The 26,308-nt window shown below is 36.5% G+C and overlaps 1 protein-coding gene and 1 long non-coding RNA gene across 7 annotated transcripts in view; one reads left to right on the top strand and one right to left on the bottom strand.

Annotated features, from left to right (window-relative positions):
- LOC135219683 (receptor-type tyrosine-protein phosphatase N2-like) overlaps positions 1-25,596 on the top strand; it is a 303,910-nt gene extending 278,314 nt beyond the window's left edge. For all 6 annotated transcript variants that reach the window (XM_064256633.1, XM_064256637.1, XM_064256636.1 and 3 more), the window contains one exon: positions 23,235-25,596. In XM_064256633.1, coding sequence (XP_064112703.1) covers positions 23,235-23,445 — 211 coding nt within the window. In that variant the 3' untranslated portion in view covers positions 23,446-25,596. The remainder of the gene's footprint in view (positions 1-23,234) is intronic.
- On the bottom strand, positions 6,493-11,794 carry LOC135219685 (uncharacterized). Its single transcript, XR_010315491.1, has 3 exons — positions 11,159-11,794; positions 10,749-10,896; positions 6,493-7,294 (listed from the first exon to the last, which is right to left on the bottom strand). It is a non-coding gene; the product is annotated as an uncharacterized LOC135219685 (long non-coding RNA).
- Positions 25,597-26,308: the final 712 nt, after the last annotated feature.

Here is a 26,308-nt window from a genome sequence, read left to right as displayed (position 1 = left end):
TTGTTATAAACCTAGTAACTAATTTGAATAACTCTACATAAACTTATGACCTAGAGGTCATTTCAGATCAGTCAGAGTAAATATAATTCGTTTTTACTTTATCTTATTTTTGTTTTTGTTTTATTTGCAATACGTACTATACCAAAACCACAACCCCGACCACCACCTTCTATCGCAAGAATATGCAAAAGATATAGAAAATTCTGTGTGTGTGTGTGTGTGTAAGACAAACAAAGAAGAACATAGAAAACCATATGTAAATCACTTTCATTGTTATCAAAATAGAGCTTTACATATACCCAACACAAAATAAATGCTTACTATCATGGTAACTCAAACTGCTTGTTATGTTTATAGCCTTTATTTTAGACAAACATTCATCAGATACTCAAAAGGAAGACAAAAATATTCTGGAGTGCTGCATAATTTACACTAAGCAACCGCGTGATGACACGGGATTTATGAGTTGCCGTGTCTTTTATTTCCCTTACTGAGCAGGATATTATGTTATAATATTGTTTATGTGTGTGTACGTGTACTGGTATGTTTTTTTTTTTTTACTGCGCATGTTTCTAATATATTAATATAAAACAAGTTTTGACTGAAAAGAACTACATTTCACTATTTTCCTTTGTGTGAAAGTTAAATTTGGTCTATGGGAAACTTTTTTATTATACAAAAATAAATATGTATGAGTAAAATAAAGTTCAAAACATTAAAACTTTTACCATACGAATAGTTTTATCATGAAAAAATTATGCAAGTTAAGCAATGTTATGAGGGAATTTGTGAGAAGAGATAGAAAATGGCTCTCTGAAGAGGCTTATAGCAGTTCCCCATACAGCTGCTCAAGAGGCTTGTAGCAGTTCTTGGGTTAAGGTGAACAGTGAGCAGTTCAGCTACACACTGGTAAAGGTCTTCGAGCCAGTGCCGTCCAGAATTTGTCTTGTGGTATGAGAAATCAGCCCAGGCCTAACCAACTTCCTTGGTCTGACCTCAGAAGCACTGTCTCCATTTCCCCGGGGTGATCTCATATGCCTTGGTGATCACCCTCCGAACTCCCGCCATGTCCCCTCTTTGGCCCTTATCCAGCTAGCAGAGAGCAGTTTTGACTTTGCCATCCATGTGCTTGGCCAGCAGGGTGGCCCTCTTTGTCACGGTGATGGTGTAATTGTCGAAAAGGGCTTCGATTTCTTCCAGCCATCCACTGCCCATTTAGGGGTTAGAGCATTGGTGCTTGCTCTTTCTCCTTGAGACCTAGCTCATGTTCCCTCTCCTCTTACCGTCCTCTCTTCTCTCTCTTCCCTCTCTAATCTTTGGGCAACATCTATCTGCTCCTGCAACACATGGTGAGATTCCTACCCATGAGGCCTGCATCCTTTCCCAGGTTCATGAAGGCAGTGTATTGTTCTGCCAAGGATGGAATGGAGAAAGGTCTTGTAACTTATGGTACTGTGGTGGAGTGTGCTGTGCAAAGGTCACACTGATGGGGCGATTCTGAAGGAACAAATCCTTATGGGTGGATACACTGATGAAAAGGGGTGATACTGAAGGAATAATGTTCCTTATGCGCGGATACACTAAGTAACTGGAGTGATCCTAAAGGAATAACGATCCTTGTGGGCTGATGCACTGATGAATGGCACTCTGTATGTCAGGGTGCAGTGGCATTTATTGGAAGATTTTGTCTTGGTGGCACTAGAGTTCTGGTGTGTTCTGGGAAGCTACACTAAAATGCAGTATACAAAATTATACCAAAGGAAATGGCAACTGGCCCAAGGCAGTGTAAGCAGGTAGTAGGGGGGAAAGTAAAAGTAAGTACTTCAGTAGCCTAGTCATTGGCAGTGCCTCAAATTAGTGGCACTGTGAAAAGGAAAACCTTGCCTTGCACTCGTGGGTGGCTAGTTCTAAGAACTAGTAGCTGCTACCTAATATCAGGGAAGAAATGGTTTGTGGTTGCACATGATATGCGATTTGGTGCTTGCAGTATATGCAAGTCCTGGATAATGAAAAACCCACTCGTACACAAAAGGTAATAACTGTTATTAAATGCTCACTCCTGCTTGTTGAAGTACTAGAGAAAAAATAAGTTTGAGAAAAGTTCAATGGACACGGGTAAGTATGCCAAATTGCGCACTATATGTTAATGTAAGGCACGAGAAAAAGAAATTTATTTTTTTATTATTAATGAAAGTTATTCCTCTTGGTTGTATGCATTAATGGGTTTCTCTCTTTCTCAGAGTGGATTTGTATATGACAAATTTTGCTTTATTCACATAACTTCAATTTAATATGATACATTAGCCTTGAACAATTACTGTAAGTTACTTCTTTTTATGTAATTTACCCAGCTCCCATTATGGTGGTAAGGACTTTACATTTATTATAAAAATACTCACGCTTAAGAGGTTACGTTAGGGGCAAAAAGGAATGAGTTTTCACTCAGTGAGTGAATGATGCGAAGTGGAACGGAGAGGGAAAGTGAGTGAGAGGGCAAGTGACCTTGAAAAACAGTTCTCTCTTATGCTTAAAGATTTGACTCAACCACTAATGTATAATTCAAAGCAAAGAACACTAAATCTTCCAACAAAACGATTGGTGCTTATATGCAGGCTCAAATTCTTTAACTCAAAACATCAGTAATGCTTTTACCTTGCTTAAATTGTTATAAAAGTTTAACTGGTAGTCTTACTTGCAGCTGGCAGGTACGACTCACACATGCACAGTGCAGACAAGCCAGACTGAAAGTTAAAAAGTTACTAATCACATGGTATTGTTCTTAAATCGAATACTAATAACACATTTCTACTAATACTTCAGTGACAAAGGAACTGGAGACTTCCTTCGCTGTAATTGTTTCTGAACAACACCCTCATCTAACTGTTTGTAGCTAACACATTCAATGAATTCCCTGGCAAAGACCTTTCTATTTCCTAACTGGCACCTACATCACTACCAGCATGTTATTTCGTGGCCAGATATTTGTGTGTTACTAAGATGAAACTTTTGGCACCATGGCGTTACAGCTGCTCAAATCACTTTTAACCACTTCTTGAATCTGTCCCTAGCGTCCAAACACTGTTAATACTCCTTACCTGGTTGTCCTTAGTTCCGTCCTGCCCCTTTGCGTTTTATAGTTTAAGCCTTGCAAGAAAATTAATTTCAAGAATTATTTCACGGATTATTTTATGAATTATGCCATTCCTAGTTCATCTCTTTCCCAGCCTAGTACAAAGCGGTTGCTTATTCTACTAATTGCTGGGATACTGGCAAGATTCGCCACTCTTACGTGTGGGGTCAGTTTGGATGACTATAATTTAGAGTTTTGAAATAGCTGGGCCTGAGGGGCCTACACCGAACTCCACATGTAATTAAATAAATGGAATAAGAGTGGAACTTCCCTTGAATAATTTTATCAATGGGAATGGAAGGTCACCTTTCAAACCACTCAGTGGTTCGGTGTCCATGATAACATATAAGTGATGTTCTTGTGACTGGGTATAACAGTGTGAGCTCTTCAGACCACCATGGTACTGGGCGTCGTCTAAAAAGACCTGTAGTTTTTGGCAAAGAATGTATGCCTGCTGTATGGAATGTCCCATTTAATAAATCAATTGCATCAACTGCTGTTGGGAAGACATTTGCATAACTTTCTATTTCGCTCAGCTCTTTAAATTTGCTCCAATCTGCTTTTCAATATTCCACCGTGGAGATCTTTGAACTGGTAGGTCATTAATGGAATTTATTATTATGGGAGCATGGTCACTGCTTTGCTAGTCATCATTCGTCTTCCATCTGAAATCCATCATGCAATTAGAACTAGAAATTGTAAGGTCTAAGAGTGAGACTACCTACTTGTCTGGAAATGATAATGAGTGGATTCTCCAGTATTTAGAAGTCCTAAATCTTCATTTTCTATTATGGAAGCTATAATATTCCCTTTATGATTTGATGTCACACTCCCCATAAAGGATGTCTGCCATTAAGGTCCCCCATGAGAAGAAATGGCCGAGGAAGCTGATGAAGTAAACCAATTAGCTCTTCTTGAGTGATTGGATTGTTTGTGGGAAAGATAAAGGGAACTTTATCTTCCCCACTTTTGTCTGGGGTGAATTTGAACTCGGCAGCCTGTAAAGGTGTATTTAGTGAGATTGGGAAATAAAGATCCCTGCAAATATATATAAGACAACATCCATGTCTTCCCATGTCCAAATTATGTTGTGTTCTATATGATATATAGTCTCTTGGGCAGGGTGTGTGGACATCAAGCACTATTTCTTGTAAACATACAACAATAGTATGACTTTAAGCACCGCATATGTTGCTTGAAGTCCCTGACAATTCCATTGTAAAATTGAAGAGGTGTCTATTTTATGGAGGATAGTCCTCTATTCAAGGTCGTTTTTGTATGCTTAGTGGCTGGGAAGCTTTGCTTGTAAGATTTGGATAACAGGTGTTTTTCTTCAACAGCTAGCTCATTGAATTTTATTTTATCATGTCTATCATCTAAGTTTGCACGCTTGTTTGGAGTTAATGGAGGAGAGGATGAGGGTGTTCTTTTTCTCTTCATTTGTTTTTTTTCCTCTGATTCCATTAAATCAGACAGAGATTCTGCCTGAGGTAATACAAAAGTAGGAGTAGAGGGAGGTTTAAGGGAGATATCCGGTTTATAACATGGAATGTTTTTATAATCTAGAAGCAGAATATCTGCCTTTTTTAGTTTGTGTTCTAACCTTACTAGGTTGGGCATTGGAGTGGAAGCATCCTTTATTGAAGATGAAGAAGGAGCAACAGAATGGAGTGGAGCCCTAGTGGTGGAATGTTGGACCACAGGGACAGAAGCATCCTTCATTGAGGATGAGGAAGGTGTAACAGACTGAAGTGGGGCCCTTGTGGTAGTGGGAGCTTTAGAAAAACTCTTGGCTCTTCCCAGGAGTCGTTTTGCATGTCTAATACTGATATGCTCTACATAGGCTTTATTAACTGCTGCTGTTTCAAGTTTAAATTCCTCACATATTTTATCAACTGATTTGTGGTCTACCTGACAATTAATACCTTTAGGTATATCTAAGCGTGGGGCATGTTCTAGAGCAGAGCAATTATCACATATCTTATTATTTTTACAAAATTTTGATGTATGTCGAAATTTGAAAAAATTAGAACATTGTGGTGCTTTTGGATGAAAAAGTCTAACTCGCACCATTTCATTTTCTGTTATTATAAGAGAGGGTATATTACTGTCTTCAAAAGTAAAAATTATCATATTGCCATTTGGGACCTTTTTTACTTCCATACAGTTGGTGGGCACATATCTAAAATTTCTGCTTTAGTAAACTTGTATAAGTTTTTATCAAAAACAGCACTTCCTTAGCTAAAATTTAGGTGAGGACTAATTTTCTGTATTACATCATTGTTTTCAAGTTTCATCATTGTTAACATCTGTGAATGAGTTTTAGATTTTGTATGAATTAGCACAGAGCTCTTCCTAAATCTAGTAATATCCCCACACATTATGCCACCTACTTTTTGCTGAAAGTATCTACTAAATTTATAATAGTTAAAACTCTCTTCCTTGGCTTTTGCTACCAGCCATTTAGGAGGTTGGAGGATTCTTATTTTGCCAATGGTACTACTGTAAGAGTCTATTGGCTTTCATCCTGCTGGTTTATAAATATCTAGGTTTCTTGGAGGTTTATCTGTCAAGGCTCATTAAACTAATGAGTTACATATCTTCAAAGTATCTATTTTACAAGTTGCTTAAAAAGCATCTTCATGTTTACCAAACGTTACCCAAGCTTCCCATTTTCACTATGTATCATGAAAGTTCATACAAATCTCAGCTATACCACCAAACATATTCAAAGAGTTCGAGATATCCTCATAGTTACATTGTAGTGGAATATATTCCGCATGTAAAATTTTCAACTGCTTTACTCTATCTGGGGGGTTTAAAGAATGGTCTTTGTTCGAGCTAGAAGTCGCTAATGGTGCCAGTGAGTCCAGTTCCCCAGGGGACGTAGGTATGTAGTCCAAATCCATATTTAGGGTAGAAAAAAAACACACATCCACACACACACACACACACACACATGTATGCTCTTGTATACACACACACATACATATACTCATATGCATGTATACTACATACAAGTATTACTACTTGGTTATATCAAGAAAGTATTGTGCATCATTCAGGTATTCGCATTCTCCACCCATGGCACAAGTGAGAGTTTACTCCCAATGGTTCACCCCATACCCTATCCTTTTGGGATAGCACCAGTACATTTACGGTGGTGCAGTTATAAGCCAGTCTGCCTGCTGGGAGTTTTGTCCCCACTAATGGGAATCAGCTCCCCATCCCAAATGTATTGGTGGGTGGTGGGCTTCTGGACAAAATCCAGGAGTCTCAACCCCAAAAAACGAGGCCCCCCCCCCCCCCCCCTCTCCCCCGAATTCCGATGGGCCAATCCCTGGAGATGGTTCCACCCTCAACACAGTAATGGGAAAATCCCATTACTACCTCTCAGGTACAAACCATATCAGGTGGTGACTCAACCACCACAACTATTAGCTTCAAATCCAAACCTTTCCCAACCAACAATTCCTTCTCAGACTGGCCTAAGCAGTTAAATTAGACGATAGTGGAAATGTCCACGGCCGTTAACCCCAAAAGTTTCATAGGCATTCCGTACGAATCTAGTCTTCACAAGAGTGAAGGCAGGATCCCTTAACTCCTCACCACGTGAAGGAACCTAGTCGAGGGGCAAAGTGCGAGAAACATGGAACACAAGGACTGCAGGAAAACCTAGAATAGAGTTCCAGGGTTACTCTAACCATACAAATACTTTCTCTCACATGAAGTTAATTACTCAGGATGGAGGAATTCATCATTCAATTGATTAACACATTCACTTTGGTGGAAAAACTTTCATTACTATATCAGGACTCTAAATATAACTTGGAACAGGTCACAAGGAAAATATGCATGCTAGGTGGCTTCACAAAGGAGTTCATTAAGACTGGAAAATTGAAATATTGAAAAAAAAATTGAGATAAATATACTGAGAGAAACAGGGGCTGGTTGAATTTGAAACTTCTGGACATACCTTGTAGTGGTGTGCACTCAGCTTGATTTTTGAAGATGGGTGCGGACCAGTGTAGGAAGCAGACAAAGAGCTCCAGTTTGAGGGATTATGGGCCCGTCTGCACTGTTTGGCTGTTCAGGCAGAAGTCAGAGAAGGTTCGTGACCTGAAGTCAGGGTGACATTTCGGTAGCACAGGGCTTCGGCATTGTCTGGAAGAAGCCAATACAACCAGTGAAAGAGTCATAGGAAAATAGATCTTGGAGTTAGGCCTATTAATGGTCCACTCAGCAGCCTATTTCCTATGCTGACCTGCCCTTATGTCCTAACGGCTTTCTGTCCCCTCCAAAAATTAGCGGGAGAGGTGAATGGAAAATATGTAAACATATATATTATATATATATATATATATATTATATATATATATTATATATATATATTATATATATATATATATATATATATATACATATATATATATAGATATATATATAAATATATATATATATATATATATATATATATAATAGATATAATATATACATACATACATATATATATATATATTATATATATATCATTCTAATATATATATATATATATATATATATATGTATAACTGAATCACGAAAGTTAGGAACGTGATAAATCCATAAAGTAAAGATATATGCCACGAAGGAAAATAAACGATGGAGTATCCGCGAGACCTTTCGACGTTAAACGTCCTTTACTAAGCAGAAACTGACATACATGAGGAAAAAGACAGTACAAGAAGATTCGTATAACTGACAGATAGGGATTATAAAGAGATTAGTACCTAGAATCCGACACACCTGGAAGATGACTAACCTTCCCAAACAAGCATAAACAATGGGTGCAATTATAAGTTTAAGACAATCATCTCAGATACAATGACAATACAATTAAAGGATTATAGGTGACAGCTATTCAGAACTTTAGTAAACAAAACCATATTCACAATACATATTCACAATAGATGTCAGACATACATTATAACGAAAATAACTCTAAGGCAACTAATTTTTATTTAAGTCTGTAATTATATCTTTGAGGTCATTCTTAAACATGTTACAAATACAAGGGTCTAAATGAAAAAGGCCACGACTAACACTGAAATTACAATGAAAAGTAAGTTGTATTAAAGCAGATTCTAAAAGATTTCGTGATAAGACATCTCTTGACCTTGCAATCACTGAACTACCGAACCAATTTATTCGGTGGTTGTTTTCACTTAAATGAATGAATATTGCATTAGATGTTTGCCCAGTTTTTTCAGAATATTTATGCTGGCTTAGCCTTACTTCTAGGCCCTTGCTAGACTGTCCGAGATAAAATGAGGGACAATCCATACATGGAAATTTATATATTATGTTGTTGCTTTCTCTGGGGCCATTTTTTATTAACATTCCTTTTAGTGTGATATTATAGGAAAAAAACAAGGTTGACATTAATAGCTTTTAACAATGATTTAATGGTTTCAAATCCGTTAAAATAGGACAAACTGAGAATGTTCTTAGAATTTTCTTTCTGCGTGTTACTTACACTATAAAACTTTTTGTGGGCTTTATTACAACAAATATCTAATATATGTGTAGGATAGCATAAATCTTTCCCTATTTTTCTTATGTATTCAATTTCTTGATCCAAATATTGTGAACTGACAATGTGCAATGCTCGTAAAAACATAGAAGAAAAAATTGATATTTTTATGTTAAGATGGTGGCCTGAGAAGAAATGAACATAAGTTAAGTTGTTGGTCAGTTTCCTATAAATACTGAATTTACATTGAAATGGTTGTCTATGTATCAAAACATCTAAGAAAGGGAGGCAATTGTCTTTTTCTAATTCTAGAGTAAACTTAATCGATGGTACCTGGTTATTTAATTTAGAGAGTAAATCATTTACATCAATACTGACAGGCAGAACAGCTAAAATATCAGCAACATAACGATACCACTTTACAGGAATATAAATGATATTAGGTAAGTAGCATTTTTCAAAGAATTCCATGTACAAGTTTGAGAGTAGTGGTGATAAAGGATTTCCCATTGCCATGCCAAATATTTGTTGATAAAATTCACGATTGAACATAAACTTACATTCACAAATGCACAAACTCGTGAGTGAAATAATGTGACTTATAGGTAGAGGTAATTCATACTGAGTTAGTTCATTACTAAGATATTCTAAAATAGAGTCTATAGGGACTGTAATAAAAAGAGAACATACATCAAAACTAACAAATCTATCAGAAAGGCAAAGAGCAATTTTGTTTAATTTATCAACTAAATCAAGAGAATTATATATATATGAGAATCGGAGATGGTTCCAAGTAACGGGGACAAGATCTTAGTGATATATATCGAAAGTTTATATGAAATTGAACCAACAGTACTGATAATAGGCTGCATAGGGTTATTTTCTTTGTGCGTTTTGACTAATCCATACAAGTAAGGTAGTGAAGGAGATTTGACTGACAATTTGCCTAGTAGTTCTGTTTTACCTTTAAGGTTATTTTCCACTGTGCTATTGAAGTTTTTTATGACTTGATCAAGGGGATTTTTTGTTAGTTTTTTAAAGTCACATCATCATCCAGTAGGGCTTGCATACGTGATATGTAGTCAGCTTTATCTAAAATTAATATACTATATGACTTATCAGCTTTTATAATGTTGATAGTATTGTCCTTTTTGAGATCGGTCAAACTTTTCTTATAGCGAGCAGGGAAGTTACTTTCATGCTTAACGTTGGCAGCTCCGTAAACAATACCTTTAATCATGTCAACATGATTTTGACGAAGATCACAATATTTTACAAATTTGCTTAGGGATGATGCCATAATTAAAGCAGAAGGTCGACTTGTTATAAAGAAAGATCAACCATATCCAAGAATGACCTCAAAGATATAATTGCAGACTTAAATAAAAATAAGTTGCCTTAGAGTTATCTTCGTTGTAATGTATGTATGACATGTATTGTGAATATGTATTGTGAATATGGTTTTGTTTACCAAAATTCTGAATAGCAGTCACCTATAATCCTTTAATTGTATTGTCCTTGCATCTGAGACGATTGTCTTAAACTTTTAATTGAACCCATTGTTTATGCTTGTTTGGGAAGGTTAGTCATCTTCCAGGTGTGTCAGATTCTAGGTACTAATGTCTTTATAATCCCTATCTGTCAGTTATACGAATCTTCTTGTATTGTCTTTTTCCTCATGAATGTCAGTTTCTGCTTAGTAAAAGACGTTTAACGTCGAAAGGTCTCGCGGATACTCCATCGTTTATTTTCCTTCGTGGCATATATCTTTATTACATGTATATATATATATATATATATATATATATATATATATATATATATATATGTTATATATATATATATATATATATATATATATATATATATTTATTGTTACATGTTTAGTGGGCTTTGACTAGATGAATATGGAAGCAAATGTAGAAAAGAGAGGACTTTCCTTCCGATTATATTTAAAACAAAGGGAAGGTCGCCAGGAAAGCATGTTATTATAGTAAATTACTTTATTTCACACAGTTCAAACAAGTAAAATAAATCCTGACTAGTATGCAATCCCACAAAATAAGTACAACAAGTACCTTACAACAAAGTTTACAGTTAACTGACTTTTAGGATGAAAGAATGACCCCATGGCTCATGGTTCTCTGTTTCATAAGCAGGGTTTACTTGTAGCACTTTTGAATCAATTATCTTCCAAGGTAACTTCTCACAGGAATGATCGGTGGCAGAACACAAGGGACAGGATAACACGTCTCTGGAAACAGATTTCCCAGCTAAGAATATGTACATAAAAGATTCTCTCAGTTGTAATGAGCTATCACAATGCAGGAATGATTTACTCAAGGTCACTGAGTAAAGGATTATTTCATTAATCGACTTAATTCATATGGCGAACACACATGCTACAGTATGAAGCAAAGGGATTTTATTTTGGGAGATGAAATCTTGAAAAGAAAATGAGAGACTTGGTGAGAGAAACACACTCGCTGGCACTTATTTGCTAATTCCAGACTTACCGGCCTCTCCAAAATTGTCATGGGCAATATAGCAACCATGTAGTTGCTCCAATGGGTCTTCAAGTTAACAATGCTGGGGCTGCTTGTAACAGCCAAGACAAAAGATACGGCCTGAGGACTGGGACTCAGCAGGCAAACTTTATGCATGGATAAAAAATGAGGGAGGACTCACTCGGGACTGCTTCTGCTCTCCGTCATTCGAATGGTGATTATTCATCTATGGGCCTTCAGCCCCCAGAAGTGACCAGGATGTACTGACATTCCTGAAAAGACAATTAAGACCAGGAGATCACAGGACAGGAAGATAGTTCTTGGGACAAGGCAAGGCTATCTAAAGGGACTACTAGCATGCCTATTACCCCCTTGACTAATGCTTTTACCTGGCGCCAGACCCTTGTATCAAAACTCTTCCTATCTTTGGGTAGGGTTATCACCCCCTAATGGATTGCGTTCTGATCCCCACATTAAGAGGCGAGAGAGACGAGAGCGCATATATTTGTTATAATATATATGTAAGAGTGTGAGCGCGCTCGAAAGTTTGTAACAAACAAAAAAATAATGTGGTATTGATGATATAAATCTTACTAATTTCGTTGTAAATTATATATCATGTGTATTTTTAAAATCTTCCTTCCTTTTCAAAAGGTTTTTATGAAAGGGGTTAATTAAATTAGCTCTTATTGTGGCATGTTGATAACTCCCCAATTAAATGTCAATGAGGGGAAAGATAATTACAGTTCCGTCTGAAAAGAAAGGGAATAATCATTATATGTCTTAGGTTCTTAAAGGTTCCCTCGAATTTGGGGACAAGTTAATTTTCAACCATTTTTGAAGTGTGCAAGGTTTTGGGATGAGAAACTCGATGCACTTTTCTAGCCCTGGCCATAAGAAAAAAAAATAATTGAAAAGTAAAAACTTTCAATTGTCTTTTCATCTTTTCAATATTCAGAAAGGCAGATTAGTATTATGACCCTTTTGTTACAAATTGGAAACAAAGGAAATGGCAAAAAATAATTTGTGCTAAAATCTCGAGGAAATCCATTGACCAGTAGACTCTTAATTGAAGACAGATTACAAGCAAACAGAAACGAGAAGAATGCTAAAACTTGGTCGCTGAAAAAAACTAACATTAATAATATGTCTGTATCAGGTGTCAGGAGATACTGCAAGCCTAGGAACCTAACGAAAGACAGGGTGATTATGCGCCATATATTCTTCAACATTACCTTATTAGAAAAAAAATCCTTTCTAGTTCTGTTTATTCACTACGAATTACTACACTCTTATCGTCTTTCTTGCTTGGCTTAAGTTCCATCAATGCTCTAGTTGGTTAACTGAATAGTATCATTTAAATAATCTTTTTGAACACGAAGCTACGAAAGAGAAAGGCATCTATAATTACCTGCAAAGTATGGCGATTTCCACAGCTCGGCAACCATATCTTTGTCGTTATTTATCACCTTCATAATCCGAAATGCACATAACATTTTTGAATGTGTAAAACAACAAGGTTTTTCGTTTACAAAAATGCGTGGATGGGGGAATATGAGTCCCTTCAATGAGTCCCTTCAGACCATCCTTGGCAATGCTTAATTTAGAATCTCTAGGACAATTCCAGCATATACTTGCTTTTGATATCGCTGACTTGTGGAAATGTTATTCATTTCATATCAATAGGACTACGTCGTTAGTTTTAAAAGTATATTTCTTCCAATTGTCTTCACTATTGTAATAGACGAGGTATAGAGAAAATTTAAGATTTGTATTGAGCGTTTGCCTTATTGATGACTCTTATCACACCAGCGTTATTCCTTGGTAGTATGCATGTATCTTTTTACCAGACGTTCCCAACTCCACTGACTTTGATACTACCCTGTTCCCCTCCAATGAAAAATTCCTAGACACATTTTACCGAACCTGAACATGATAAGTTTATCAAGACATCACTTGGACAAGGCCAGCCATTATGTTACGACATTAAACATTTTTGTTTTAATTTCGTGACAAGCTTTTGCTTCAAATTTTAGTGAATTCGACTGCTATGACGGATTCAGTCTGATTTCACATCATAGTGAAGGTGAAATCTATTAAAAATTTAGTAAAAATTTAGGCACCACATTTTCCAACTGTGGAGGACACTCAAATTACAACCAAAACCAAAATTGTTATATATACATTCATACTCCCTCGAATACTTCCAGCGGTACTATTGTCACTTTTAAGTCTTTTGACTTCGACTCAAAAATTTTTGCTTCCTTTTCTTAATGAGCAAATATCCTTCTGCTCCCCCACTTTCCTATTTCATCTCTTTTTCACTTGAACGAACGCTTGCCCATATGTCGCACGTAACATCCAGCCAGGTGTCAATTGCAAGTCTCTTCATCTTGTTTATCGGACCCTTTCAAAGGAGCGGACGCGGCTTTGGAAGTCTTATTATAGTTTCAATGTGTCGCAGAAAGAGATGGCGGTGCTGTAGACTTCTTGATATATGAGTGTGCGCCTAAAAAATGGAAAAGAAAGTACAGTATCGAGAACCGTCGAAAATATCGCCTTTTCTCTTCTTCCCAGCATCCAGTCCCAGTTAATTAGACCTCTCCCTACGTGTTTTTTTTTTTTCTTTTTTTATTCTTACGTTTCCCGCTCTTAGCACGTAGTTGAGTCTGTTCTTAATTTGCTCTGTCTATTATTGAGTAATCTTTTTAAAAAAAAGGCGTTCATTGTGAGTTGAAAGGGAGTTAAACTCAACAAAAGCTTTTCCACGTAATTGACGAAGTCGCCTTTCACTCTTGAGCAACCTCGGCGCTGCCGCTTATTTTTTCTCCCTTAACCCTCATGTCTTCTATAAACCACTTACTTAACAGAGCTACGTAAATCCAAACAATGATTTTATTGTCAGCCCAATTACTCACGGGTTAATTAAATTCTCCGAAACTTCACAACCCCACATGAACCATAAAAAGGATCGTCATACCCAAAGGAATAGATACCACAAGGTAATGATGATGATGGTGATGTTTGTGTGTGTGTGTGTGTGTGTGTGTGCGTGTGTGTGTGTGTGTGTGTGAGAGAGAGAGAGATAGAGAGAGTGGGGCTGGCGAGAGAGAGAGAGAGAGAGAGAACGTTTCAACATAACATTTTCGTGTTCAAGAATGGAAAAAAAAAAAAAACTTTACAAATCCTGTTCACGAGTGTTGGTCTTAGAAAATTAGTTTTAATTAGCCACCTCTACCTTACATAGCTGAAAAGTATTCGCTATGGATGAGAGGGGGCATATGGTGGCGGGAGGGGGAACAGTGTCATGGAGGGAAGTAAGCAAAGGAGGGAATAGTGCCAAGGGTTAGAGGTCCTCATAATTAGTGATGACGAGTAAGAATGAGAAGATGAGGGAGTTGAATAGCGATGACGCCTTCTAATCTTCACACACGGGCTCCAAACTCTCGGCGACGCTATTCCGGTTGTTATGGCAACCAACAGCCTCCTTACAGGCGATTACAAAGGCTTGAGCGCACGCGCGCACATTCACTTATACATAAAGGATCTCGTACAAAACAGGTCCTTGGAACATTGATTTTATGCGTGCGTAATTCAAATCAAAATCTGTATGAGAATCTAACCAAATATATACAACATTTTGCAAAGAATACCGCATTACAACACACACACACACACACACACACGATGAAAAATATTAATACGATAAAAGGGGAAAGACTGAAGAGCGTTTTTTCGATAATTGTCTTTACAGTTCGATTGATTGATTGATTGGTTCTTGCTGGCGTTGCAACTATGAAGTTATTGACGTCATATTTTACAGAATAGTACAATCTTAGGGAAGAAAGTAATAAGAATAAGAATAATTACTATGAGTTGAGAGAAACAAAATACATACATACATACATACATACATACATATATATATATATATATATATATATATATATATACATACATACATACACATACATACATAAATACATACATACATACACACGCATAAGCTAAAATGATATATACCAACACATACTAACACGTACACAAACTCAAACATCATGACCAAATTTACCTAAATTTTGTAAAGAAGACCTGCTTCTTGAAGGAAACTAAAGCAGCGTGAACATTTCTACTTTCGCAAAATTTTACTGCTTGGGTGAGTCTGGGAAGGGGAGATGGTTGGCAGGATGTTTGGATTCGGAGTTAATTGTGGGAGTTGTGGTGGTGAGTCGCCACCTTATATGGTTTGGACCTAAGAGAATGTGATGGGATTTTCCCATCTCTATCTTGAGGGCGGAACCATCTTCATGGACCAGACCATCGGAATCCAGGGGTGGCTGGTTTTTCGGATGGGACTCCTGGATTTTGTCCGGAAGCCCACCAATACGTTTGGAGTGGGGAGTCGGTCCCCATTTGTGGCGGCAGAACTCCCAGCAGGTAGATTGGCTTATACCTGGGCCACTGCAAGCGTATTGGTGCCATCCCGAAAGGGCAGGGTGTGGGGGCAGACAATGGGGAAGCAACTTCTACATGTGCCGTTGGTGGAGAATGTCAAACCTTGTCTAGTCCACGATACCTTCTTAGTCTTTCCAAGCAGTGTATGTGTGTGTTTTCCCCTTTTTTATCTTTCAAATTCCCATGATTAGTCTCTGGTACACTGTCCCCTGGAACCCCCGACTCTTTGGCACCGTTGACAACATTAGGCTTGGATTAGGACCTCCCTTTGCCACCCCCAACCTCCTCCAAAGAAAACAAAGATTCTTTAATTGTTACTAAGAGTCCTTATGTACTTCAGGACAGAGGAAAGAATAGCAGATTTAATATCAGAAATAGGAATGTTAATCATCATATTGGAATTTTACTTTAATCTCAAGAACCTGACACTTATGATAAATATCTTTCTCTTGACCTTGACAAAAACATAAAAGAAGTGAATATATTTGATATCCATACAGATATTGTGAAATGCATTGGCAGAGAACCAAAGATAGCCTCTCAGGGTGAAGGAAGGTTGATTATAGAAGTTTCATCACCAGATGAAAGTAGAAAATTACAATCTATTTAATGCTGTAAAAGGAAGACGGCAAAATGCACTCCTCATAAAACAACGAACCAATCTAATGGAGTAGTGTACAGTACTAAACTTCTACGTTATTCTGAGGACACTCTCTGAAAAGGATTTACTGATTAGAAGGTTGTTGATGTGAGACGAATCAAGAAAAAAATACTGGGAATATATTACATCCAACACCTACTTTAATACTCGCCTTTGATTTTTTTATTGTAAAGGAAAAAGGAATGAACCAGCTATATGCTTTAACTGTGGAAGAAGAGAGCATGGGAATTGTGAGCTTACTCCATGCTGCCCTAATTGTGGGGGAGACCATAATGCTACACATAAATCAAGTATCAAATATGTCTTTGAAAAACAAACACTGGATGCTGGGACCATTGTCAACAAGAGGACTTTAAGTGAAGAGCATGTAACAATGTCAAGTACCTTGGGAAAGAAGACACATCCGCAGAAAAGGTTGAGTCAGAACAAAAAATTAGTAAACACTCATCATCTTATGGTTCAGCTGACCCTCATAGAACATCTGAATTAATGGAAAGTAATCGGTCATTTCCTACGATCTCATCTTACAACACAGCAGCAACAAATGTAGAACCTAAGCAGACAAGATGTCACACTCAGATCAGCTTGGTTTAGACAATAAAACTATACTAGCTTAAAATGATAAACCAGATACTACAAGGGCCGAAGATACTACTAAAGATATTGCTGCTTCAAATACCATTACAAGTAATCACTTGGTAAATTCAGATGACCCACAAAGTACTTCACCAACGTATGGAACTATACCAAAAGTCCGTCACAAAACTCAAATATCATCCACAAAGAAAAAGCAAAACAAAGTTTTCGAACAGAGGATCGTCCTCTAGAAAATAGATACTTTCTCTGCTGTATTATAATGGAACTACCAGGGACTTCTCGCTAAATATGAAGAGCTATTACGTTTGATAAATACCCATAACCCAGTATGTTTAGCTTTACAAGAGACTGTGTTAAGCAACAATAAAACGCTTACTCCTAAAGAGTATTTTGCATTCCACCCCCAATTCCCTTTACAGGGAAATTTGGGGGAAGTGTTCTTGTAAGACGAGACATTACACACTCAAATATACCGTTGCAAACTCACTTACAAGCTCCACCTCTTAAAATTCACTTAAAAATTACATACACAATTTGTTCTTTGAATCTCCCTCCTAATAACCCAATACTTGAACGACAGTTAACAACAACTTGTATGAACAGCTACCTCGACCATTTCTTTTATTGCGAGACTTTAATGGTTGACATGAACTTTGAGGTGACATTTAACAAATCAAGAGGCAACCTTTTTTTATCATCAATAGGAAATTCAGACATGAACCTTTGAATATTGAAAAACCCACCCATTTCCTCATTCAGACTGGTACATTTTCATGTATTGACTTATCTATCACCAGTTCTGATACAGTCATAGACTTCAACTGGGAGGTGTTGGACGATCTGTACAGTAGTGATCATTTCCCAATTGTCATCAGAACTGAGAAATATGAGCCAGTATACAGAATACCTAGGTGGTGTAAAATAAAGCAAATTGGCCCCTTTTCCAGAAACTTAGTTATATTGAACTAGATGCAAAAGGTATACCAACAATATGTGAATCAGTGTTCTATTTAACAATGATTTTTATGTTTGCAGCAGGAAATGACGATCCTAAAAACTAGTGGAAAATTGCATCGGAAACCTCTCCCATGGTGGAATGTTTAGTGCAAAATATGACATAAGGCCATGAGAGCAGCTTTGACTAGGTACAGAAGACATTACTGTGAATGCTGCTTGATCTCCTTTAAAAAGGCTCGAGCCAAATTCACATGGCAAATAAAACATGCTAGACGAGAACCATGTGACTTTTTATGTCGATAACTACCTGGAAAACATCTATAACCAAGACATGGGCAGTTATTAAAAAAATAGCAGAAAAGTATAACCCTAGTCCCCTCCTTGTTTTAAAAGTCAATGGTGACTTTATAGCTGACTCAAAAGCTATAAGCAATGTTTTTGCTGAACATTCTGCAAAGATATCAAGCAGGGATGAAAATTCTCCATTCTACAGGGAGAGAATGTTAGCAAGAGTCTGAAACATATGATTTTACTTCTTTTAAATCTGAATCATAAGATATGCCTTTTACCATGGAGGAATTTTTATGTGCTCTTGGTAACAGTAAAAATACTGCATCTGGACCTGATGAAGTTTCATATGAAATGATCAAGAATACCTCAAAGGAAACTAAATATTCCATTTTAAGTATTATTAAAATTTTTAAAGAGAGTGATTACCATAGTGTTTGGGAAATAGCGACAGTTTTACCCTTTGTCAAACCTGGGAAAGATTCATCTGTACCTACAAGGTATAGACCAATAGCTTTAACAATCTGTTTATGTAAACTTATGGAAAAAATGGTAAATTTTAGATTCATATGGTTTTTAGAATCAAAGAAGATTATATCATCATCTCAGTGTGGCTTTCGCCGTATGCACTCTTGCACAGATGTATTGATACGTTTGGAGAAGCAATTTGTCAGGAATTTGCTTCCAAGCAGCATTATGTAGCGGTTTTCTTTGACCTAGAATAGGCTTATGATACTACCTGGAGGCATGGAATTATGAAAGTCTTGCATGAAATTGGTCTGCGTGGTGAACTACCACTTTAGTGAAAAGTTTTTTTTTTTTTTTTTTTTTAACTTTATTTTGATGTCAGGGTTGGTAGTGCTTTGTCTAATTTGAAATAACAAGAGGAAGGAGTACCACAGGGAAGTGTCATAAGTGTCACTCTGTTTGCCTGGGCTATAACTGGGATAGCCTTGAATATTCCAAAAGATGTAATGTCAACAATATTCGTTGATAATTAATCTATTTCGTGTGCTGCATCTAAAATGTCTGTTGCAGAGCGAAAACTTCAGTTGGTAGTAAATAAAGTTAACAGTTGGGCAGCTGAGCATGGTTTTTAATTTTCCTCTGCCAAAACTGTTGTTATGCCTTTCTGCCGCAACAGAGGCGTTCATCCAGACCCAGATCTTTTGAAATGGACAGAAACTTACATGTGTACAGGAAACAAAGTTTTTAGGCCTCATCTTTGATAGCAAGTTAATGTGCGAAGCTCATGTCAGAAGCCTCAAAGTCAAATGCATGAAGGCATTAGATTTTTTGAAAGTCTTAAGTCATAACAATTGGGTAGCTGATAGAGAGCACGTGTTACATGTTTATAAAGCGTTCCTTCAAAATTGGCATATGGGTCAGAAATTTACTCATCAGCTACTACAAGAAGATTAGATACTTTGAATGCTGTTCACCATTGGGGAATTAGAATTGCAACAGGAGCCTTTAGATCCTCCCCAATATCTAGTTTATTAGTGGATGCGGGTGAACTGTCCCTAGATTTGATAAGGAAATTTACCCCGTGGGAATATTGGTACCACATACAGAGAACTCCTGAATCCTTAGCCTACAATAGGTGGTTTGGAGTGGTATATCCTGACAGTAATATTTGTGGTGCACTACCAAGTTCTGCTTCTATCTTTACTGCTGAACGTTTTAGCATTTTAACTGCAATAAAGAAAATTGTTACTTTAGAACGACATAAATTTTCTATTTTTTGTGATTCCAAGAATGCCTAGGAAGCTTTGACATCTTTTAATCTAGTACACCCTGTGGAATGGAATATGAATGGAATGGAATATGAAATTTAGGCTTGAAGCCAAACACTGGAATCCAAATGGATTATTCAGCGCTATAATGAAATTAAAAAGACAATAGAATGGGTTTGGCAATTTTATTGGACAACAGAGAGCAATAGTAAAATGTGAGAACTTACTGATGCAATCAAGCCCTGGCTTTTATATGTTTGAAGACCGTCGAAAAGAGACTGCTCTATGTAGGTTACGGATCGGCCACACACGGATTACTCATGGTTTTTAAATAAACAATGTCCCTCAACCATTTAGTGAGGATTGTCCTGTTCCCCTCACAGCAAAACATTTGATAGAATGTCCCAGCTTAATGTCAGTAAGGAACCGTCATTTTAATGAAGTTGGAAGAACTGATTTTAAACTGACTGCAATTTTAGGGTGAGATTTTAGTAAGGATAACCTTTTTAGTTTCCTTCAAGAAGCAGGTTTTCTTGACAAAATTTAGATTAATTTGGTCATGATGAAGCTTATAATATTATGTGTGTATATATATGCATGCGTAAACATATTTTTTTCTCTCAAGTCACAGTAATTATTCTTATTACTTTCTTCCCTAAGATTTTACTATTCTGTAAAATTCGGCATCAATAACCCCCTCGTTGCGACGCCAGCAAGAACTAATCAGTTAATCAATCACACACAACACCAGAACTTTGCAAAAGAATATTTGATGCAAAGTATTCTTTGTTGCATGAACAAAGAAATATGGGAAAAGAAGTAAACCCGAAAGAAGACAAGGACCATTTAATTCATAGTGACATCCTACTTGGCCTGGGCCTTGGACCTTGTTACTGGACTTCAATGATACACAAAACACTGCGTTTTCAATATTTACCAAAGCTTTTATTCCTTAGGTTTCCAAATGATTCATGGCATTGGCAATGTAAATTTAGCATTTGCCCAGATGATGAGGGTGTCTGCGGTAAATTTGGTTGCATGAAGACGCTGTTAGAGTTGTAACCAAGTTATGTAGGCTTTGGACTTTGCCTTAGTCTCTGCTTCAGAACTTTCCTAACTTCTGTGTTTCAGTGCCGGCCGTTTCGAGGGTGCACCTCAGCCTTATTTGCTTTAAACAACTTTTACCAACTGTTGACCTCTTCCATTTGTATAACTTCCGTAATGTTAAGAAGTTTAGGGTCGTGATTAATCCACATTATTAATGTTAAAAGAACTTGAATATATCAATCGGAGTCGATCATGTTCAATAGCATACACAGTTATACGCAACGAATCTAAACACTTGAGCTCCGTTGTAATATGTCGGAAAGCGGACTTGACGCCGCTTGCAGATATTCCTAGCATTCCGTTGCTGTGGATAAGATTAAAAGGTTTGGGTTATCCCACCCACGTTTGTTATGACTTGCGGTTGCCGTGGAAACTTACGGGAAAAGGGGGAGCGAGAGATCAAAACGAATGGGATTACACAAACGCGTCTTCAAAAGTCGAAAAATTCTCTTGACCATTCGTAACGTTGGAAAGGTTTTTGTGAGAAGAAAATTTTCCTCCGCTTTACCACACATTACCATATGTCCTGGAAAAATAAATGACTGTCGTTCCTTCGCAATAAACATGACTGTACAGAAAATTTTATTTAACATGTGCAAGACAACAAATAAAATATAACCAAGAACTAATAGAAAATGAGATGGGATGTACAAGATTGTTAATAGGCGAAGAAATAAACCTAACACCCCACAGCACAACAGACACATTATGCTTCAGAAGGGAGGTTCCGGTTGATATATTCTCGAACGTAAACACCTTTTGTAATGCTGGTTTGCGAGTCTTGTTAATAAGATAAGGCTTGCTTTCCGAAAGCGCCAGAGGTTAAATTGTTCACTTGTCATGACTTCAGAATGCACCGAGTTCAACGCGAGCATCAAAAGGATGCCTACTGTGCACTACATGCCTTTTGTGAAGCGCTTACGTTCCTGCTCTCGAATAAACAGCAATTATTTGGGGAGATTCAAAGAACAAATGGCTTTTGTGGTTGTAAAATAGCTCACTCCGTTAACCTGTATTTTTTCCTTTTAAACATAACTGCCTACATATGTTCACGGCTGTTTTAAAGGGGAAACGAAATGTTCAACACACCATAGGCCCAAGAGAGGCAAAAAAATAAATGAGAAAATAACCTACATGATTAGTAAACAATATTTTAAAACTGTTGCTTGCAACCAATTTATCCAGCCTGGGGAAGTGATGATTAAATAACAGTTCCTTGCAAAAAGGAGATTCTAGAATCCAACAGTAGAAACGAACTATTACTAATAACTCCAAAGTCTTTATTCCTACTATTTAATACTTAATTTCTTACTCCATATCATCTTTTGATTTTACCGGAAATCAAGATTAACAATCAAATGCATAATATATTTTTTCTTTAGATTTCTTTAGAGGTCGCATGTCTACAATAAGCCGTTACATTGTAGCAGAGGAGATACATGCATCATTATATAATATATATATATATATATATTAATATATATATATATATATATATATATATAATATATATATAGATATATATATACTATATATATAGTATATATATAAAGCTAATATTATATATTATACACAGATAAATGTATATCATTAATGCATATATTATACATGCTTATAAATATATATACATATAATTTTATGTAATACATGCAATATAATACATTATATATTACATATATGATATATACTATATATATTTATATATATATATATTATAAAATATAAAGTATATTAATATATTATACACATATATGTATATATATGCATATATATACATGCTTATACATATATATACATATATGTATGTATATACATGCATTATACATATATATAATATATGTATACATATGATGTATGTATATACATGCATATACATACATATATATACATATATGTATGTATGTACATCATATACAACATACTATACATATCTGTATATATAATGTATAATACCTGCATATATATCGATCTGATATATACATATGTATGTATATGTATTGTAATATACATCATATACATATATAGTATATATATATATGTGTATATACATGCATATATATATATATATATATATATATATATATACATGCATATACGTATATACATGCATATATATGTATATATATACTATATTTATATATATATATATATTTATATATATATATGTTAACAATGCAGTATATTGGTCTTCCCTTTTTTTCAACTGTTTAACCTGTTACCTCCTAAGAATGGTATTTAAGGATTCAAACCCATATTCATTTTTCCCTTTTCTTCCTTGATACAGCGACGGCATCGGTCGAACTGGCACCTACTGCTTGATCGATATGGTGTTGAACCGCATGGCTAAAGGAGCGAAAGAGATCGATATCGCAGCAACTCTGGAGCACATACGGGACCAACGGCCGCATATGGTGAAGAGCAAGGCGCAGTTCGAGTTCGTGTTAATGGCAGTAGCTGAAGAAGTGCACGCCATCCTGAAAGCCCTTCCCCAATAGCCAACAACCCTTTGATGACGACCCGGCGAGACTACATGGATTTCAAAATTTTCATTGAAGAAAAAATAAAAATAATACAAAAAACTATGTGGGGGAAGCCCAATGGGAATCACTTATTTCTCTGCAACAGATCATAATAATAATCCGTCTGGGCTCCCCCATTTCCCCTCACTCAACCTTATAATCCTCATTTACACTCCCAGAAACCCATGTAAACAATTCAGTTGCCCAACTAACTCACCCCATCAACACTTACTCCCTTTTCCACACTCCACTGACTCACCAGACACCACAACTGGTCGAAGTAATCCTTCCAGGAAGGTGGTGTTGCTGTGAACCTTTGCTGAGTGACCAACAATGGTAACGGGGGAAATTGATTTCATGAAGTAACAGAATACAGGAAGAAGAGATACACCAAGGATTCCCGGTATATCGATGGTGGTTCCTCTTCGACGGATCTTCGTTTGTCGCCTATGTTTACTTTCTTTGGTACAGGGACACTAAATTGACTAAATCAATTAAAATTAAACTATATATTCACTAGCTTGATCCTAAGTGAATTTATGCTTGGCCCTAAGGATAATGGATGGCTTTTTATTGGACGTATATATTATACTTACAGGTGTCAGAGGATAATTATATATGATATATATTTTCTTTCAATGTTTCCAAAATATGAGTATATAGGAATATATATATATAATAAACTACAATTGTGTATAAGTGGTAATTAACACTGTAACGTTGTGTAACATGCAGACGTCCACCAAGTCACACTCAGTTACACAATCTTTAATATTAACATTAAACCAATTACCCTAATGCATTATTATGTTTAAAATTTCCAAAAGTATCGAATTGGCATGGCAAACCTTATAAACATAAAAGTTCCACGGAAGCCTCTGCTTTCGATTCACAGTAAATGATAAATGAACAAAAAAGGTTTTGTAACTGAGTACGGTAAATGTACTACTCCATGACCTCTAACTGTCCGCTTTATTTTCTCTACAAAAACGAATCTCCAAAATGAACAAAAAAAGGCCGAAAACAAAATAAAAAAAAAGAATCACAAAAAAATTAAAACCCGCCTTTCTATTCATTGACTGGAAGCGAAGACCGGTCCCCCGAACCTCTTGGCTGGTATTGCCCTCCTCCTCCTCCTCCAAATATAAGAAGCCTTCTTGGATCCAGCCTCCCAAGAAGGCTTCTCTCAGCCAATCAAGTTCTTCGGTTGGAAGTCTCGCTCAGCCAATGGATTTCGATGTATTCGCTTTCCTACCCCATCTCCACTCCCTTCCCTCAACCTTCTCCCTTCCCTCCCTCCCTCCTTGCCTCCCTCTTGTCTCTCTCCTATGTAGATCATAATGGATAGTGTTGTGATAGAATTAAGGTAAATTATATTGATATATATAAATATATAAATATATATTATGTTGTTACCCAGATATGAGATCAAGTGTCCATGAAAAGAATGAAATCTGTGGAACTGGGAAAATTCTTTCGTCTTCATGGGAACTTTTAATAAAATAGATATAAAATGGAAAAAAAACTTTCATCAAATGTTATTATGGCAGAGAGTACGTTTCTAAAGTTAATAACAGAATGGAGGAAAGATCTTAAAATGCTCGCATTAACAAGAAAACTGTCAAATAAAATTGTCACAAAATTTCCAACGGAAAAAAATAATCATCTCTCTTTCTATAGTCTGCAAAACTAAGAAATTAACGCAAGAGGATTCACATGTTCATACCCCTAGGAAACGCTGTAAACAAAAAAGAAAAAAGTAAATAAATAAAACTTTGCAGGGACATCAGCGAGTGTGTGTAGTTCTGTTCCATGTCGTTTCTGTACATTAGATTAGCATTATTTTCTTCTCCAAATGCTACAAAATAAGCTACCCTTGGTTTTCTATTTGCTCTCTGGTACAAAAAAAAATCTTTTTTAATCTAACCAACACAATCATCAGTTATGATTATTAGTCATATTTTGGTTATATTTATTGCTTAGATATATGAATAAATATACATATATATATTTTCCTTTGAGTTACACGAACTAGATTTCAGGACTGGACTAATGTAGCCCTTGTGGTCTTGGATCATGAGGGTGAATGCCCCAGTCATCTCGACGCCAATAAAGTGATTTGGTGGATATGACGTTTTTCAGTAACCTTCTTTCTGTGAACTATGGCGAATTATTAAAATAATTATAGGTAAAACCCAGGGCTTTTTAAGCCCGTGCCATACACTATCTTGGTATACAAATAAATACAATTGTACGAAGAAATACAAGCAATATTACAACGGATGTTGGCGTGGAACTTCATATCATCCCTATCTTGGCTTTACAGGTTTTCAGTGGAAAAAGTGTCCTCAAATATTTAGCGATCGAGAAGCTAAGACCTCTGTATGTTGAATACCGTTTACAAACGAATCAAGAGGGTATAATTCCCAAATACAAGTTCTAAGGAATGGTACCCAAATTAATTAGAAGGAACCGACCATATGGAGCGGTATAATGGCACGGGAACCAATATTATGCCGAAAGGGAATTAATGTATGGGAAGAAAATTTCTATTTAGGCCGCCATACACGCAACGATTATCGCTTACGATAGCGGTGCCGCAAGTAAATCGGTGTGTGTATGGCGTTATCCCGCTGCCAAAAGTGGGTGGAGTCTAGTGATAGCACGATCATCCGGCAACCCGACATTGCTAGGTTAGGGTTCCCGATTTTACACCCGACATCGAAGATCGCGATGTGTATGGGCTCATCGTGTGATGTCCTCAGTTGATTAGTAACCCTTGCCTCGTTATTGATTGATTGATTGATTATGTCTGTTAAAAATTGGTGTCACAACATCT

This window comes from Macrobrachium nipponense, chromosome 1 (assembly GCF_015104395.2).
Source record: "Macrobrachium nipponense isolate FS-2020 chromosome 1, ASM1510439v2, whole genome shotgun sequence".
In the NCBI taxonomy this organism is placed as follows: Eukaryota; Metazoa; Arthropoda; class Malacostraca; order Decapoda; family Palaemonidae; genus Macrobrachium; species Macrobrachium nipponense.
The sequence above is the reverse complement of the archived record's forward strand: the minus strand, read 5'-3'. Positions and strand labels throughout refer to the sequence as shown.